Source organism: Ochlerotatus camptorhynchus, unplaced genomic scaffold (assembly GCF_037179485.1).
Source record: "Ochlerotatus camptorhynchus isolate MF236.1 unplaced genomic scaffold, CSIRO-AGI_Acam_v1.1 ptg000789l, whole genome shotgun sequence".
NCBI lineage: Eukaryota > Metazoa > Arthropoda > Insecta > Diptera > Culicidae > Ochlerotatus > Ochlerotatus camptorhynchus.
In genome coordinates this window covers 77964-96436 of record NW_027041254.1, presented here as the reverse complement: position 1 = coordinate 96436, position 18473 = coordinate 77964, and the positions used below count along the sequence as shown (strand labels likewise).

The 18473-nt window shown below is 39.0% G+C and overlaps 1 protein-coding gene across 3 annotated transcripts in view; it reads left to right on the top strand.

Annotated features, from left to right (window-relative positions):
- LOC135715052 (heterogeneous nuclear ribonucleoprotein U-like protein 2) overlaps window positions 1-18473 on the top strand; it is a 116140-nt gene that overhangs the window by 38426 nt on the left and 59241 nt on the right. For all 3 annotated transcript variants that reach the window (XM_065238464.1, XM_065238462.1, XM_065238461.1), the window contains exon 5: window positions 14683-14823. In XM_065238464.1, the coding sequence (XP_065094536.1) occupies window positions 14683-14823 (141 nt within the window). The remainder of the gene's footprint in view (window positions 1-14682; window positions 14824-18473) is intronic.

Below are 18473 nucleotides of genomic sequence, written 5' to 3'. Positions count from 1 at the left end.
TTCTTTATGATTCCTGATCATTATTACATTTTGTAAATACATTCTTATTGACCAACTGACAATTTCTATTCAATTTGATGGAAAAAGGATATATATGGAGAGCTCGATTTCAATTCTTCTTTTATTCGAAGGCCTTCGGTATAATATATGATAATTCGGTAGAATTCCTGATCACTTTGATATGATGAAGGAATATATGGAAAACTCGATTTGGATTTCCGATCAGTCGTAAGCCTTCGATATAATGTATGATAATTCGGAAGAATTCCTTGTCAATTTGATATGGTCATAGAATAAGGAGAACCCGATTTCAATATCTGGTCAGAAATAGTTTTTTTTTAAATAATTTCTGATAATTCGAAAGAATTCCTGATCAACCTGATTTGATTGAGATATATATGGAAACTTGGTTGCAATTGTTCTATTAGTCGAAGACCTTCAATATAATTTCTGATAATCCGGAAGAATTCCTGATCACTTTGATATGATGAGGAAATATTCAAAGACCTCGAATTCAATTTCCGATCAGTAATTGGTCTTTTTTATAATTTCTGCTGATTCGGAAGAATTCCTTATAAATCTGATATGATGAGGAAATATTTGGGGAACTCAATTTTAATTTCCAATTAGCCGTATGTTTTCGATATAATTTCTGATAATTCGGAAGTATAGCCGATCAACCTGATATGATAAAGATATACCTATATGGAAAAATCGATGACAATTCTTCTATAAGTCGAAGGCCCTGAATATGATTTCTGATAATTCGGAAGAATTCATTATCACTTTGCTAGGGTGTATATGGATCATTCGCTTTCAATTTCCGATCAGTCGTAGGTCTTCGATATAATTTCTGATAATTCGGAAGATGTCCTGATAAAACTCGATTTCAATTTCCCACCATTCGTAGGTATTCGATACAATTTTTGGTCACACAAAAGAATTCCTGATCAATTTGATATGGTAAGGGCATAAGGGCAACTCGATTTTAATTTCTGATCAGGAAGTTTTTTTTTATAATTTCTGATAATTCGAAAGAATTCCTGATCAACCTGATTTGAATGAGATATATATGGAAACTTGGTTGCAATTGTTCTATTAGTCGAAGACCTTCAATATAATTTCTGATAATCCGGAAGAATTTCTGAACACATTGATATGGTACATAGGGTACACATTATGGTGAAATCGATTTCAATTTCCAATCAGTCATAGGGTTTCCATATAACTTCTGATAATTCGGTGAAATTTCGAAATAATTCCTGATCATCCTTGTATTTTGAAATACATTCGAACTGCCCGAAGTTCTTCAGAAGGATTTCTGATTAATTTGATATGTTGATGGAATATATGGAGAACTCAATTTCAATTTCCAATTAGTCATACGTGTTCGATATTAATTCTGATAATTTGGAAGAAATCCTGATCAATTTGATATGATGAGGGAACATATGGAGAACTCGATTTCATTTTCCGATATAATTTCTTATTATTCGGAATAATTCCTGATAATTCCAATATGATATGATCAAGGAATTAATGGAGAATTTGATTTCAATTTGCAATCAATCGAAGGGTTTCCATATAACTTCTGATAGTTTGGAAGAATTTTTGACCATCCTTGTATTTTGAAATATATTCTAACTGCCCGAATGTCTACAGAAGGATTTATGATCAATTTGATGTGTTGGTGGAATATATGGAGAACTCATTTTTAAGTTCCGATTAGTCATACGTTTTATATATAATTTCTGATTATTCGGAAGAATTAATGATCAATTTGATGTGATGAGGGAATATGCAGGATTGGTCTTCGATAGATAAGATAAGATTTTGAAGAACTCCTGTTCAGTTTGATATGATGAAAGAATATATGGAGATCTCAATTTCAATTTCGGATCCGTCGTAGGTCTTCGATATAATTTTTGACATTCGGAAGAATTCCTGATCAATTTGATATGATGAGCAAACTAGCGAAAAAGGACTCGTGGACCTACGAACAAGAAAATGTGGCTACGTGGTAAAACAAATGCGTAATTGCTGATTGCTTCTTTACTATGTCCGTGACGAATTTACAGCGAGAATGTTTGGCGCATGGTTTGGAAATTGAAAAACAATGCTACAAATTTTCGAAAATCATATGTTTATGTATACCATCATGTTGTGCATAGTCTGCAGAATGTCCTGGTATAAAAATATGGTATACTTTCTTGGGAAATTCCCGGGAAAACATAGGCGCAAGATTGCATTTCCTTGCGCGCACATATCCACTCACGTGCATATTCTCTTTGGGTGGAAATGCCACTTTCCCGGGAAAAGCACACCACTTGAAGTTGAATGCACTTTTCCACCCAAATTTTACCCCACTAGGAAAACAAAATCCTTGGCTACAATCGGACGGAATTTGTTTCCCGATATTCGCTTTCCTTCACAGGATTTTCGGGACGTTTCCTGGAAAACCACCCAAATCACAGACAAACGGCTCAAAATGTCCGAACGATGGCCTTAAGGTGGCGAACTTGCCCCGACCTACCTTATATGAACGTCCAATATTGATTGTAAAACATGTTCATCGTATGCCATCAAACCAATCAAAAATAATTAACCTGTACTAAATTTATAGCCAGATCGGTCAAATAACTGTTTTAGAAAAACTTAAAAAAAAAATCATGAATGTTTGGTATGGTGGATATATAATATAGAGCAACATCAACTCTCTTTTTGTTACGACGCGTTGTTCGGAGGTGGGCGTGTTGATTCTATAACATTCCCCAGAAAACCATTCCCCAGAATCTTATTCCCCAGAAAAGCATTCCTCTTAACGGAATCCCTTTATGAAGAGCTTTGAGTGGGTTGGTTTATTTCCTTTAAAATCCGTTATAATTGCTTATCTTTTGACAGATACGCGTATTTCGTCTACTACTTGCAGACTTCATCAGTGCCAAGTACTCAACACCACTGAAGAATCCATCTTTAATCTACGAGTTATATACTAATCAATATAACTCGTAGATTAAAGATGGATTCTTCAGTGGTGTTGAGTACTTGGCACTGATGAAGTCTGCAAGTAGTAGACGAAATACGCGTATCTGTCAAAAGATAAGCAATTATAACGGAATTTAAAGGAAATAAACCAACCCACTCAAAGCTCACTCGATTAAAGTTAATTATCATACATTAAAATTGAAAAGTATGTTGAAAGTACCAAAAAAACTGGTGAAATTTCATACATTTTAGTGTTTTTATGTTGAAAATTTTCATTACTGTTAATTTAGTTGTTCTACAAAACATTCTCCATGCAGTTCCCTAGATTTGTGCCTTTGGTAGTAACCTTGTAGGCTTTATGATTTCTTCGTAATAATTGATTTAAAACAGCCATAAAAACTTCTGACGCTTTCTTAAAATGCGCTATGGTCACCCTATTCGTTCGTACATTCGGCTGTTGCAGTGGACTACGCACATGACAATTTGGTAGAATGTTATTGTAAATGTTGAACTACATTCTTAACTTTCGATTACCGCACATCTACTGCGCCGAAAGAAAACATAACTGCGGAGATGTTTCGCGGTATCGAATATTGCTCAGTCTCAGTAGAAAACACAACGAGAGACACCGAATCGGCGAATTCTGTGAGCGGAAGGGAGAGAAGTAGGTAGTGGTAATAAGTCGATGTCCCTTTTATTACATGGCACTCGCAGCTCAGCTGCGGTGCTGTTTCGATGGAGGAGTGCGGAGCTCCGCTGCTTCTGTTTACACACTAAGATATTTTTACAGGAGTCAGTATTTTTACTGGATTTTTGAATTACTGACTCGGTTAAAATTCAAATGACTGTTATTCCTAAAGATTGGATAAAATAGAAAATTTTATTTTTCATCATTCCACGGGGTTAACAGAAGTTAGTCTGTAAATTTTCGTAACACATTTTCTCAATTTTTAATTTTTCACAGATTTTTTAAATTTTACCAAAGAGTTCCGCAATTCAAAAACTCGGTAAAAATTACTGACTCGTTAAGTGTGTACTGATGTATGGTTGGTGAAGAGGCTAGCATCTGGAGGGTATTCTCGGGCTAGTGACCACCCATCCTAACTTATAATTCAGCAATACACTATTTATTCATTTCTGTTTGATATGTTTACAAAGTTTGCAAACAGAAATGAGCATTGCAGTGTAGTTATCAATTTTCCAAGTCATAGACTTCAGATATCTGTTCAAAGTCCCAGATTTTTTATAACGGAATCATGAACAAAAAACCAAAGACCACTATGACCAACGCGATCGGTCTGAAGGGATCTTTACATAGAAATTGTTTTAGGGTGATACGATCCAGAACCTCGGGCTCTCCCTCCCCTTGGCTAGTTTTTGCACCTTGCTGTTGGTGGGCGGGCTTAATTTCATGCTAGTGGACTGTTGGAGACGGTGGGTTTATGGTCGGCGTTGCTGGCTCATGCCGCGATAGAATGGCTTCATGGGCAGGCAATGGAGATTACTGAGCTTATCCTCTCTGATAAACTTCTGCATGAGAGAACCAAAGATCTAGTCTAGCAGTGATAGTATCACACTTGTTACTCCTTTAATTGAGAGCCGCGTCGTAGTACGCTTACGTATAGGCACTGACGTTGGGTGTGATACTGGCGGGTTTTGCCGCAAATCACTCTTATTTTATTTATTTTTACGTAGATAGATTCATTTGGGTTTGCAAGGGAATTATACTATTGAAATATTTCAGAAAGTGCCCAACAGTGCTCCTTCTATTTGCGTGACAAGCTTTCATTGTTGTTTTCATTGAATTATTACTCAGGAAACAATGTTGAACATCATTTTTGTACATGGTATTGTAACTAATCTTATATGTGCTTCATTTTGATTTGGAATAAGTGATTGAACTATGGCTCAGGATTTCCACTGTGGTGTGCTTCTATTGTGACATACCCATATGTATTTTTGTGGTGCCACATAGTGGAAGCGTGAGAGCGTAGTTGGAACATTTACCCTATGCAATATACAATTTAAAATTTTGCTTGGAAACTAACTTCAAAGTGAAGCATTTGAGTCACTTGAAGGTGTCATCTGGGACGAACAAAGATATAATTAATATATGTAAAAGCCAGAAGTACTTGAAACACGTTAAATTGTAGTTTAAAAGCATGGGTTATGATTGTGTAGGTAGATTAGAGATTTCAGTTATTTATTAAATAAACTTCAATTATAGAATTCAGAAAGTTAATTAACATAAGAGATAGGACGCGGGGGGTCCGCTTAGGGAGGCGACTAGCCTATGAAGTTGTATAATAAATCTTCCTATTTAGTGTATTTGTTAATTACAGACAATGTCAATAGCGAAAGTCATATCTTCAACCAGGCGCTTACGAACAAGTGAAGTTTTAGGAAAGATGTGTTAAATATGTTGATAGGTTTGAAATAAGAATTAGGATTGTTGTGCTTTAGTTTTCGGTAAGGTATGATGTGTCAACAAAGCCCTTTTGAGCAAATTTTCAAACATCAAATTGATTGAGTGATTTATTGAAAGACATTGCGTTGCGAAAATTGACAAGTCATACATCTAACATAGTAGTAGTAGCAGTGTCGCATAATCTTATCACAATTGCTGCAAATAGTGCTGGAGGGGCCGGCAGGGCTGAATACGGATCAAAACTAACATAACTACTAACACTAAAATGATCCCGGAACTAACACTTATCCATTGCACTTTTAGTTATATATTAGTTTTATTTTTCTACTAAGTCATCTATGCTTCTTTCTATTGTTTGGATCAAGTACAACTAATACTAATCTACCTTTATGTATGTTTTACTCCCTTTTAACCCATTATCTTTATGAATGGCGAATCATATGACGTGAGACACGTACAAGCTGGAACTCAAAGAATTACTTCGAACAGGATGTCAAACAAATTCAGGACCAATCCATATGAGACCAGAAACCAACAAGGCATCGGGGCGTTATATACACGGTGAGGTATTTGATAAATAATCAATCAAAAAGTGGTAAGTTAAATCAAAGTGGAGCCAAGGATCATGAGAGGTAATTGTCAATAATTCATTAATTAGTAGAAATCTCCATAACTTTTTCAAGGGAGCGTATCGGCTTTTGTAGGCGGTGCGTTTGGTCGTCGATTTGGCTTAACTGGTGGCTCGCCCACGCGGGCTGGCACTATAATCAGATAGGGGAAATTTTCCTCTACCTGCTGGTGGTGTTGATAAGCGTGTGCGAGCTGCCGGTTGCGCCGGATCGACGATCGGATGCATTGTTTTGATTATTGTTTAAATGATTAGAGACGCAAAATTCAGCCCCGAAACAATTTTGGAAATAATTCCAATTGAGAGTGCATTTTAACGAGAGTTCTGAGAAGAATTCTATGATGATTGGATGAGGATTCTAGGTCCAATTCTAATAAGCATTCAAAATTTGTTCTGAAATTTTGCCTATGGGAGCTCTGGTGAAAATTCCATGAAAATCCCGTGAACTCCAAAGATGGTCTCTGCGGATAGTACTAAAAGAATTCTGGGGTGATTTCTGAAGATACTTCCAAGAGAATCCTAAAGAGTTCAAAATAAATTCCGAGAAGAATTCCAATGGAATCGAATTTTGAGGGTTCAATCTCAAAGGAATTCTGATAAGAGTTTCAAAGTTTGTGATGGATTTTTGTTTTGAGATTCTGAGGAAATACTATGGGAATTCTAAAGAGAATACGAATTGAATTTCCAATTGAATGCAAGGGAGTAGTCCAAGATTATTCTAAGCATAAATTTATGAAATTTCTTAGTCTGCATGGAAATTCTAAGGATGAATTTATGGAAGGAGCCTTCAGGGAGTATAGTTGATAGTTCCGTTATAGAACGGCAGTGTGAAAATTGAATATACACAGTAGAAAGCGAGCAAAGGACAATTTTGAGGAAGGTACGAATCGGGTAGTTGTTTACGTCAGATGGCGACTTGAGTGTGAAACAATCGATAGAACTGTTTCCGCACATCAGAGGTACATGAGCAAATATGCGATCATCCCTTTTTCCAGTGGTGGCAGGGGGAAACATCACACACCATCCCTCATCCCTCTTTACTTTCATCTTCTCATCTATCGTATAAAATGTCCAATTTAATTCTGATATTTAATGTTAAATTTCCAACTACGAAAATAATCTATTTCCAAAATTTCCAAATTCCAAGAATTTCATGAATGCTTTATTATGTTTGTAATAGTTTATTTGCCTCTAAGTTTAAGAGAAGGGGAATAATTCTAAAAAAGTTCTTGAGATCATGCTGAAGAAATTCTGCGAAAAATTCATAGCAAATTATCAAAGTTATCTACCTAGATATATCAAATATTTAATGATTTCGAACTCAGAATCAAATTCAAGATCATAAAAAATGGGAATTTCTATATGCTAATCATCATATACAACGTAAGCAAAAGTAAATTATTTAAATCACTTCAAATGCTCTTCACAGGGGATTCCGTTGTGTAATTCGATTAAATTAGAGGAATTTATGAAATTTGATTTTAAGTTTCATGGTATAAAAAGTTTATTTCATTATCAAACTGTATTTGAATTTCTAAGTTACCATATAAATGGTTACTTATTTAGTATTTACAAGTCACTATTTGGTCACTATTTCCGTAATTTTAGTCACTAAAGTCACTACTATTATTTCGCATCAGCACTACCAGCCCTGTACGATAGATGGAGTAGATAATAGTTGCAATTTCCAAACCTACGACTGGATGCCTTCCTTCAAATAACAACTGAAGTGCGGTAAAAAATCGGTAGAACTGTTTCAAACACACAGTTGGTACTTGAGCGGGTCGGTTTTCATCTCTTTTTGGCAGTGGTGGCGGGGGGGAACACCCCTCACCATCCCTCTCCAAAGGGGGAGTTTGGAAAAGAGAGATGAAAAAACCGATTTGTACCTTCCTTAAAAGTTGTCCTAGCTCGCTATTCTAATATCTATATGCAATCTTTACACTGCCGTACTCTAACGGAACTATCAACTCTATGCTTTCATCTACTCCATCTATCGTATAAAAATTACCACTACAGTCTGTTATTTGAAATTAGCATCTTCAACTATGTAAAACTGTGATGACAATTTAGTGCCTCAAATCGCAATAGTGGTCGAGATTAACTCCCTAGAAAACTCGAAGGCATAACATCTCTGATCACGCCTTCCTTCGGAAAGGATGTAAAGCCGTTGGTCCCCGGTTCATGAGTTGATGGGTCGATAGGTAGGGTCCAGTGAGGGAGGTGCCTTTCTGGCGTCGGTAGCATTGGTGCTCAGCACGGAAAACAAAATCGACGAAAAACAAAATCAAGAAAAAAAAAGAAAACTGAAAATGCCTATGATTTGTGGACGCTGAACCATATCGTATAGGCGTTCCAGAGCCTTGTGGAACTCCCGTTGTGATCCTAACTCTGGCCGCTGTCTGTCTCGTAGACCAGAACCCGGTTCTAGAAAAAAATAACTCCTCAGGATCCTGCACAGGTAGTCAACACTAGCTTCTGTATCTTATCTTTCACATGTCAGGGAAGTGACCCTCGTCCAGGCATTTCTGCAGCACCATCCTGAACATGTCCGGGGACGCCTGGATCGCCACTTTCAACGCTACGATGGGGATTCCATCCGGACCGAGAGCTTTATTCACCTTCAATCCTTTCGCCACTGCTACGAGTTCCTCGTTGGGGACTTCGACGTTATCTCCCTATCCTTCTCCGTATGGTGTAGGTGGCCAGTTCGTTGGGTCGTGCTTCGGAAAAAGTTGCTCCACGATGACTTTCAGCTTCTCAGGGCACATTTCAGCAGGCATCGTTGGACCTCTGATCTTCGCCATCACGACGATGTATGCGTCGCCCCAGGGGTTGGCATCAGCGTCTCGACACAGCTCCTTAAAACAGTTCGACTTGCTCTGCTTTATCACTCGTTTAAAAGCGGCCCTAGCCGCTCGAAACACTTCTCTTCGTTCCTCTTTGTCTGCTTCCGTTCTTGCTCTCTGAACACGTCTTCTGGTTCTGAGACAACTAGCGCGGAGAGTGCTAAGTGTCTCGTTCCACCAGTATACTGGACGCCGTCTGTTATTTGGCTCCAGTTTCCTCGGCATGGTCGTGTCACATGCTTTCACTAACGTTTCTGTCAGCTCGTCCGCGTTTACATCTGCGGGACTCCTGTCCACACGAAGTGCCTCAACGAACAGATCCTTGTCGAAAGCCTTCGTCTTCCACTTCCGGTCACAAGTTCTCGTCCTCCGTACTGCCACAGTATTCCGTTGGCCGATGCCATATCGTATCGCCTGATGGTCGCTATGGGTATATCCTTCGCACACTCTCCAATCCATGTTTGCCATCAGCGACGGACTGCAGAAAGTAATATCGATAATGGATTCCCGGCCATCTCTGCGAAAAGTACTGCTGGTGCCTTTATTGGCCAGCATAACTTCCAGTTTTGCCAGAGCTTCCAGCAGACTGTGCCCTCGTGCATTGGAACATCTGCTTCCCCACTCCACTGCCCAGGCATTGAAGTTTCCTCCGATGACTACCGGTCGTCGTCTGATCAGCTCTTCGGTAAGTCCATCCAGCATCTCATGGAACTTCTCCATCGTCCATCTGGGGGGTGCGTAACAACTACACATGAAGATTCCGTTGATTTTGGCGATCACGAAAACTTCGTATGAGCTCGCAACCACTTCTTGAATGGGGTATCTGCCCATAAATTGTATAGCAGCCATTCCAGCTCTATCCGCCACCCAGTTACCGTTATCGGGAGGGACTCGATACGGTTCCGCAATGATTGCAACGTCGCACTTTGTTTCTGTTGTCGACTCCCACAACAGTTGCTGAGCAATGTCGCAATGATTGAGGTTTATTTGGGTTACCTCCATTACTGTTGGCCTGCCATCGCCTTTTTGTATGCTAGGCATTTGAAGCCTCCCGTCGTATGATCGTTTCTGTCCTCTTTTTTGCAGAGCATACACCTCGGTTGCTTCGTGCAGCCTCTTGCAATATGGCCTTTCTCTCCGCATTTCCTGCACAGATTAGATCTGTCAGGACCATTACAGTTCCTCGCCTGGTGACCGAATCCCATGCACTTGAAGCATCGCTCCAGTTGCTTGGTAACCCGAGGAGTGGCTTTCAGCGAGCACAATGACCAGCCAACCTTGACCTTGCCCGTCTCCAACAGCTTTTTCGCTGTAATTGTTGAAAGTCGTATAACCGCCGTTTGCATGCCGCCCTACGCCTTCCTCATCCGGATTGACATCGGGACATCTCCCAGATCGCAGTGCACTCTCAACGCACTTCTTAGCTCTTCTTCTGTGGTGATCTCGTCCAGGTCCCTGCACTCGACCACTGTCTCCTAGGATAGAGCTCTTACGCTCGCCCCTTCGCCAAGAGACTTTTCGACGAGCTCCTTGAAGGCTGAGCTCTTGATAGCAGGATCCTTCTTCAGCTCAAAGAGCATCTCGCCTTTCTGGATGCGCCTGGTTTTCACCACGTTCTCTCCTAGTTCCTTCAACTCCGAATCCTCTCGAACCTTCCGGAGGAGTGCTGCATACGACATTTTGTCCTTAGCTTCGACGATCAGAGCATCGCCCTTACTTCGCTCCCGACGAGTCCTGGGTATCTCCTTCTTCTGTTCAGTTTTCTTCTTCACTTCTTTTTCCTTCCGTTTTTTCCACTTCTCCTTCGACTTCTCGACGATACGCCAGCCTTCCTCCTTGTTGTCTTCCTTGTCGTTCTTGACTTTTTTCAACTCCTCTTCCTCTCCTGGCGTTTCCCTTTTCCTCTTCTCCCAGCGTGGATTTCGAGGTCCCTTTGGTGTCTCCTGTATTTCAGCTGCTGCTTTCTTCTTGGCCTCGATCAGCGCCCTTTCGGCATTCATGGATCTCGTCCTCAGCGCATCCTGTTCACGTTTGGCAGCAAGAATGGCGGATTTGATGCCCGTCACCATTTCCTTAATTGCCTTGTGAACGTTGCTCTTATCCTTGACGAAGTAATGGAGTTCATTGATCCTCCTCCTGACCTCCATCAATTTGGTCTTCCCAAACTGCAATCCTTCTTGGGGTGTGCTACTGCTGGGATTTCGGTGTGAACATCTTGCTTAGCATAAGACCTAGCTCTCCTTGGTGTCCTTGCTGCTCACCTTGGGGCTTACTGCTGCTGCTGGAACTTGCTGTGGCCTCCAGGTTCAACACTGGTGATCTTTGCAATATCCCGCTCCTTGCGAACACGTTCGCTCCTCCGTTTTCAATTTTTGGCGTCTTGCCGTCGTTCTTCATATTTTTTTGGGTTTTCTCATTTTCTTTTTTGTTTTTTTCTCCGTTTTTCTCCATTCTGTTGGGTCCCCCCTCCGGGCCGCTATCTCCACTCGTTGTATGTAGTCGCCTATCGTGATCCCATGGTTATCTATGCAAGCAGGGAGGCCATGCTAGGGTTGTGTGTGTGTGTGTGTGTGTGTGTGTGTGTGTGTGTGTGTGTGTGTGTGTGTGTGTGTGCTTGTGCCTGTGTGTGTGTCTGTGTGTGTGTGTGTCTCTGTGTGTCTCTCTCTCTCTCTCTCTCTCTCTCTCTCTGTGTGTGTGTGTGTGTGTGTGTGTGTGTGTGTGTGTATGTGTGTGTGTGTGTGTGTTTTAAAAAACGCTACAATCGCATCGTTTAACAATACGATCCCTGCTGTAAACTTACCCACATTTAATCTCCCACTGATTTCTCGAGGAAGCGCAGAGGACTTCTCGGTTTCCTTCACAGCGAGTATCACGTCAACACGTTCCTTCCCATTCCCTATTTGACCTGCATTCGGACACAGTCGGCGCTGGTATTGCTAAATATTAGATCTCCAGTTTTTACATATTGAGGATGAATGTTAGTCCCAAACATCATCTGTTGTTCTCTATGTAATTGCGGCTGATCTGGCAATAACACCGCATCAACCATGGGCTGTCAATCATGCTCATGCTTATGCAAACACGGAGTTAGGTTTTAGCATATTAGTAATCATGTCTATTAAGAATTTCTGTAAAAAATCAATTTTAAGAGCAGTAATGCTACCTATGTCAAAATCATCAATATTTCCGTTGGAATTATGTTGGTTAGAATCAGTGCTGGAAAAGTTCGCAATATTTCACGAAGTTCACCAAGGGAATAGTTCGCGAGTCATAGTGAGTTTTCGCGAACTTTTCCATCACTGGCTAGAATTTAGATTTCGATTTCTACAAGCTGCAATAGCAGCATAGGTAATTCCATTTACTAGCTGATCATTGTTAGCAGCAGGTTTAGATAAAGCATTTCAAGAAGGGGAGCTGTTTTTACCTACTGGTACGAATGTACAATTTGTTCCTCGTTAACAGCAGAGAAACCTGTTCGGGAACGTGAAACGTCTCCTATCTTTCACTTAGAACGAGATTATAAGATCGCTTGCACCTCAATTGAGACATTTAAATTTCTTAGGATCATCCTCCACAGGACAGTCGTCCCCAATTCCCATTCCAATTCATGCATTTAGCTGACATGTAGCAATTTGTTGTTCCGTTACCACATCCCTGGCACTTACGGCACTGGGTGAGGTTTTGGAAATTTAATCCACTCTTCCTGAAGTGTTCCCACTTCACTCGGACATGGAGCATAAGGCTAGCTTTTTCTAAGGTCTTAAGGTTGTTAAGTTCTCTAGACTTAAAGTGAACAAAATAAAAATCATTATAAATCCCGTTGCGCGAATCGCCAGGACGTGATTTCATTTTCATTTTGATTACTTGGACTGGCTAAACTTAAAGTAATGGTGTCAATTCATCTTTGATGTGATCCAGGGATTTACCACTGGGCAGACCTTTCAAGATAACCTTGAACAGGCGTTCAGAAAACAGAACATGTGTATTGCTTCTCAGTAAGATACTTGATTAAGATTTGAAATGAAAACTTGAATTTAACGAAGTTCAAAAGTTCCGTGCGAAGAGCATTGAAAGTGGAAGTGGGGGGACCTTTTCCTTCTTGGCATTAAGGGATATTTAATTGAGTTTTGCCTGGATGATGGATCATTCTCATCATCCGTGAGCATATCAAATTGATTGCTCAAATTAATTTCATCAGAAGGGGGATCAAGAGATTGCCCTGTTCTGTTGCGTTTAGGCGCAATGGCGGCAGAATAAAGTTCTGAATCGATATCCAAGCAGGACTACCTCGGGTAGGGTCTAAACAAGGATCGAAGAGGAATAAGAATCGATAAAGTTAGAAAATTTGCAGGTTATATTTAGCACTGAAAAGTGCTGTTTGAATTTGTTGTAGCTGTAGGTAGCAGTACCACTTCCTTCAACAAGAGAGCACGATGTGGACCGTCGAAAATAACATTTACTTTTAGTATCTTCATCACTCCACATTTAAAGATCACTCCCAGTTGACTAACACACTGGATTTATTATTATTATTGGCTAACCCATAATTGTTGGATGACTGTTACAGTACATCGTATATAATTAATCGACATTTACATAAAAAAAATCGCCAACCAACCTTTTACTGTCAGTTTAAAATTGACATGAATAATTTACCATTTATTGTATTGAATAACTTACCATAAACAGAACCACGCCGCAAATATAACAGTTACTTATAAAAAAATCCTCTCTATTCAATCATCATCAACGAACATAGCCTGTTTCCCTTTTAGAATTTTGCAACCATCATCATTATAATAGGTATCACTTCAAAATGTTGGTGACAAAAAGTCACAATAAATAGTTTCACTGCAAGGCGCCAATACGCCTTTTTAATAGAAACTAAGTGATCGATTCAGCCTCTGGTGGTGAATAAGAGAACTCCAAAAAGAGTGTTGTGAGCAGAAATTTCTGCCGTGAGACATTGGAAGCGGAACACTTTTTCACTATTCCTGATAAATTGATTCATCTGAGATGCTCCAAAACTTGATCTACAGGTGAAAAATTTAATTCTGTATCGTTTTTGCAAGGATCCTGCTGGTGTTCTGGAAAATTTTTGTTGAGAAAATTGGAAAATTAGAATAATGCCTTAGTGGTTATGATCTTCCGGATTCCTTGTGCGTGAATAGTTGAGCTACAAGTCAGTTCAGATCTGTGGAAAATCGTAAAATAAGACAATTACTGATGGAAATTGGCAGATGTTCAATGAAAAATGCTTTAATTTGTGTGTTGAAAAATCCTGATGTAAACAAACGGTTTGGTTGACATTTCCTCTCGAACTCGCATGGCGCACTCTACGTTGGTGGTGCATTAAAAAGGCCTATGGGAATCTGGGGCTGTCCAGTGTCCAAGGGGGTTGTCTAGTGTTTACGGTCTATACAAATTTCCAAAAATGTGTATGGAAGATTGTCTACGCAGGGGGAGGGAGCCTTAAAATCTTTTAAAAACTGCGTAGTTTATGAACAGCCCTCTCATCCACGGCCCACACAAATTTTAAAAATTGTGTATGGACAATTGTCTACGAAGAGGGAGGGGGGAGGCAAGAATCCTAAAAAACTGTCTACGTGGTTAATGAACAGCCCCTAATTATAAGTGAAAGAAGTTAAATTAAAGTCAACCATGTTGTATGAAAATCGACTTGCGCTCCTTATATATCATGCAGCACTGTACCGTAGATGTAGATGCATTGATTCCAAGCGAGAGTAATATTGCTTAAAAACAAATAAACATATATTTGTTATGATTTGCAGGTGAACGAAAAGCAGGACGAGCAGGAAGTGAAACATGAAACCGAGGTATCTATCAATCCGGGATATATCTACATAGCACAATCTCCGATTGAAAAGCTGGTGCTTGGTCCATGTCGACCCGAGAGTCGTAATGAATGTGAGGTATGTATACATTATACGTCATTGACATTGTCATTGAATGAATAACCAAAAATACCTATATTGCAGATGGTATCATAAATAATTTATGTAGGGGAAATGGATGTAATGTCAGCCTAAATGCCCCTAATTTGGGCCCATACATAAATTCAGCAATCTACTAAATTTTCAATAGCAACCAACAATATCCATTAGTACCACCCCAATGACGCGTTCATCTAGATAAGAATGATAAATAGCAGATTTTTTAGCGATGGACCCAATCTTAGATCCATAGACCAACATTAGAGCCATTTCCAGGGCTGTTACAATAGGCGTGGATTTCGCGGATATCGCGATTTTCGCGGATTTGTCGTGGATTTGAACTTTCAGTCGCGAAAATCGCGGAAACATTAAATGATGTCGCGAAAATTGCGAAGGGACTGATGTGCTGTCACAAAAATTGTGGAATTCATTGTAACCTTTACGTCCAGGATTATTTTGCTGTCATCAATTTTGTTCATTTGGCTCTCAATTTTTTACCGGTTCAAACCAAACACCCTGCAAATAATTGAGAAATGATCTCAATTCCATAAGTCACACCGGATTTACACGGAAATTCCCTGGGGTCTGTCCAATGTGAGACATTTTCATGTTTCTTTTTATTTCCCATATGAACATTTAGGCCTATTCTGCGCGGCGTGTGAGGTGAAGGGCCAGTGAAGTGATGGTGAAGTGACAATTGTCACCTCGGGTGAGGTGAGTCTCCATGCAAATCAAATGGAGAGTCATCTCACCCGAGGTGACAATTCTCACTTCACTAATGACAGCGAGTCATCTCACGTCACACGCCGCGTAGAATAGGCGTAAATTGCATTTTTCGTTGTCAAATCATAAATGATTAGTATATATGCGAGTAATTGCCATGTATACCATATGTTCTAGGTTCTCCAAATCGTCCTGGAGTTCAGTTGATTTGTTCAGAGTCAGAGACGCAAAGGTTTATTTTCAAGAAAATTTGCATTTCAAATGAAAATGCATTAATTTTGTAAAATGATGTTCTAAATTTAGGCCGGTATTATTCAATATAATCTCATAATGTAAGGGTGTTTTATTATGTTCACTAATTACTCAGAATTTATACTATACATAAATAACTGAATAAGATACATTGTAATTTTTTTAAATTTTTTTTTTCAAATGTTACAAACGATACTCCTTTAGCTCAGTCTGTAAAGGCGCAGCTACAAGCAAGTCCATGCTGGAGGTGACTGAGTTCGTTTCCTGTCCGGTTTATTAATTTTTTGGGCTGGAAAATTTCTCTACTTCCTTGGGCATAGGATGGTACAGGCATAGAAAGCTCTCAATTAATATGTGAAAGTACTTCAAAGAACACTAAGTTGAGAGCAGACAAAAATCTAATATGCTATAAGCAATAAGCTTGAAATGCAATGTAGTAGTATACAAATTGTATTTTTAGGTAATGAAAACATTTGTTTTTTTGCAGCGGATTAGTATTTGAAGTCGCGGATTTCTTTGGAGAAATCGCGGATTTCGCGGGTCAAATTTAGAAAATCTTGTAACAGCTTCATTTTCGAAAATAGTGAATACTTCTGTTATGGCTAATACCATTTACTATGACAGGGTGCGTTGGGATGGAGTCAGGTGGCCGTGATGGAAGTACTCGTCCTAAACAAAATATACTTTAGAAAGGAGACAAATCTCGGAATGAAACATTTTATCACAGAAAAGTTTTACTTAAAACCGATGAATACAGGATTGATTTTGAAGGAGAATGTAGAAAGGTAGCATAATCAGAAGATAGAGATACATTTTACTTTTATTTATTTATTTATTTGTCGTCAATCAGTGTAGACTGTTTTACAATTTTTAATTAAACGCTAATTGTTACAATTTTACTTCAAGTACTTGCATAACATTTATAATTTATTATTGATGCCTAGCTAACATCGTAAAGAAAGTATTTTAAGCGTACTTTTATTCATTGTTCACGCAGAGAAATGATTTTTAAATTCAAATAGATATATTTTGGGTATTGATTCAAATATAGGGGAAATGTCTCTAACGTTGGCCTATGGATCTAAGATTGGGCCCATCGCTAAACAACTGCTATTTATCAATTTACGTTACTAATGGATATTTTTGGTTGCTATTGAAAATTTAGTCGATTGCTGAATTTATGTATGGGCCCAAATTAAGGACACTTAGGCCGACATTACCTGAATTTCCCCTATTATTCGGTTAATTCAAAGAAAAATATTTTTGAATCAACAAACCGGTTGTAGAGTCAATAATTTGTTTGTTGATTCAAAAATATGTTTTGTTGAAATAGTGATACAATATGTTTGAATCAATAACAAAATACATTAGGCCCTGAAACAAAAATCAATTTTTCTGTGTGTAGTCAATAGATTCACAGAATGTATTATAACAAGACATCATTCTATTCAATGGGCTATTTTTGACATAGTCTGTTCTTTGATTTTTGATGCTAAACAAATTTCTTTTCCGCAGTGAGCGAGTGGAATCATAAAAATTAATATTTTCCAAAATCTCTGGGCTGTTCTTCTTCTTCTTCTTCGCATATCAAGCTTATAGCATATCGCATATTAGCCTATTGCGTGCTCTCAACTTAGTGTTCTAGATGCACTTCCACAGTTATTAATTGAGAGCTTTCGATGCCTGTACCATTTTTGCATTAGTATAATTGTGTGGCAAGTACAATCACACTCTATGCCCAGGGCAGTCGAGAAATTTTCCAACCCGAAAAATTCCTAGACCAGCCTGGGAATCGAACCCAGCCACCTCCAGCATGGTCTTGCTTTGTAGCTGCGCCTTTACCGACTGAGCTAAGGGAAGCTGTTATCTCTGCGAAATCACATCGTTTATAAAAGCAATCATTGCGAATTCTCTTCGCTTTTTGAGGTAATCTAAATTAATTAGCATACAACGCGATTCATAAGATGGAAGTGGAAAACTCATCCAACCCAACTTTCTTAGAGCAAACAAGAAGAACTGCTTTGGAACTGATTCTATGCGGTTTACATGTGTATCATGATATGGAGCCCAAACTACGCTGCGATATTCGAGAAGAGGCCTCAAATATACTACGTAAAGTGTTGTGATTGTGTAGGGATCATTTAAGTGCAAACTAAATCTTTAATGAACCCAAGCATGTTGCTTGCTTTGTAGATAATGTTATTGTAGTGACCAGCAAAGGTTAACTTGGAGTCGAGGATAACATCTACAGTTGTGTTAAATATAATAGCAGCGCATGCCGATGTAACTTTTTTAATTTATGATCAATTGAGCTTAAAACGTTCGCCACAGAACTACAAATAGGGGCAATGTCTCTAATGTTGGCCTATGGATCTAAGATTGGGCCCATCCCTAAAAATCTGCTATTTATCAATTTATCTAGATGAACGCGTTATTGGGACGTTACTAATTGATATTTTTGGTTGCTATTGAAAATTTAGTCGATTGCTGAATTTATGTATGGGCCCAAATTAGGGACACTTAGGCCGACATTACCTGCATTTCCCCTATGTTCAATTTTACGATTACAAAATACCAAATTTTTGGAAGCACCTGGTGGAAAGTGAGACGCTAGGTAAAATTGTTCAAAATAATAGCAGTTTTTTATTTGAATT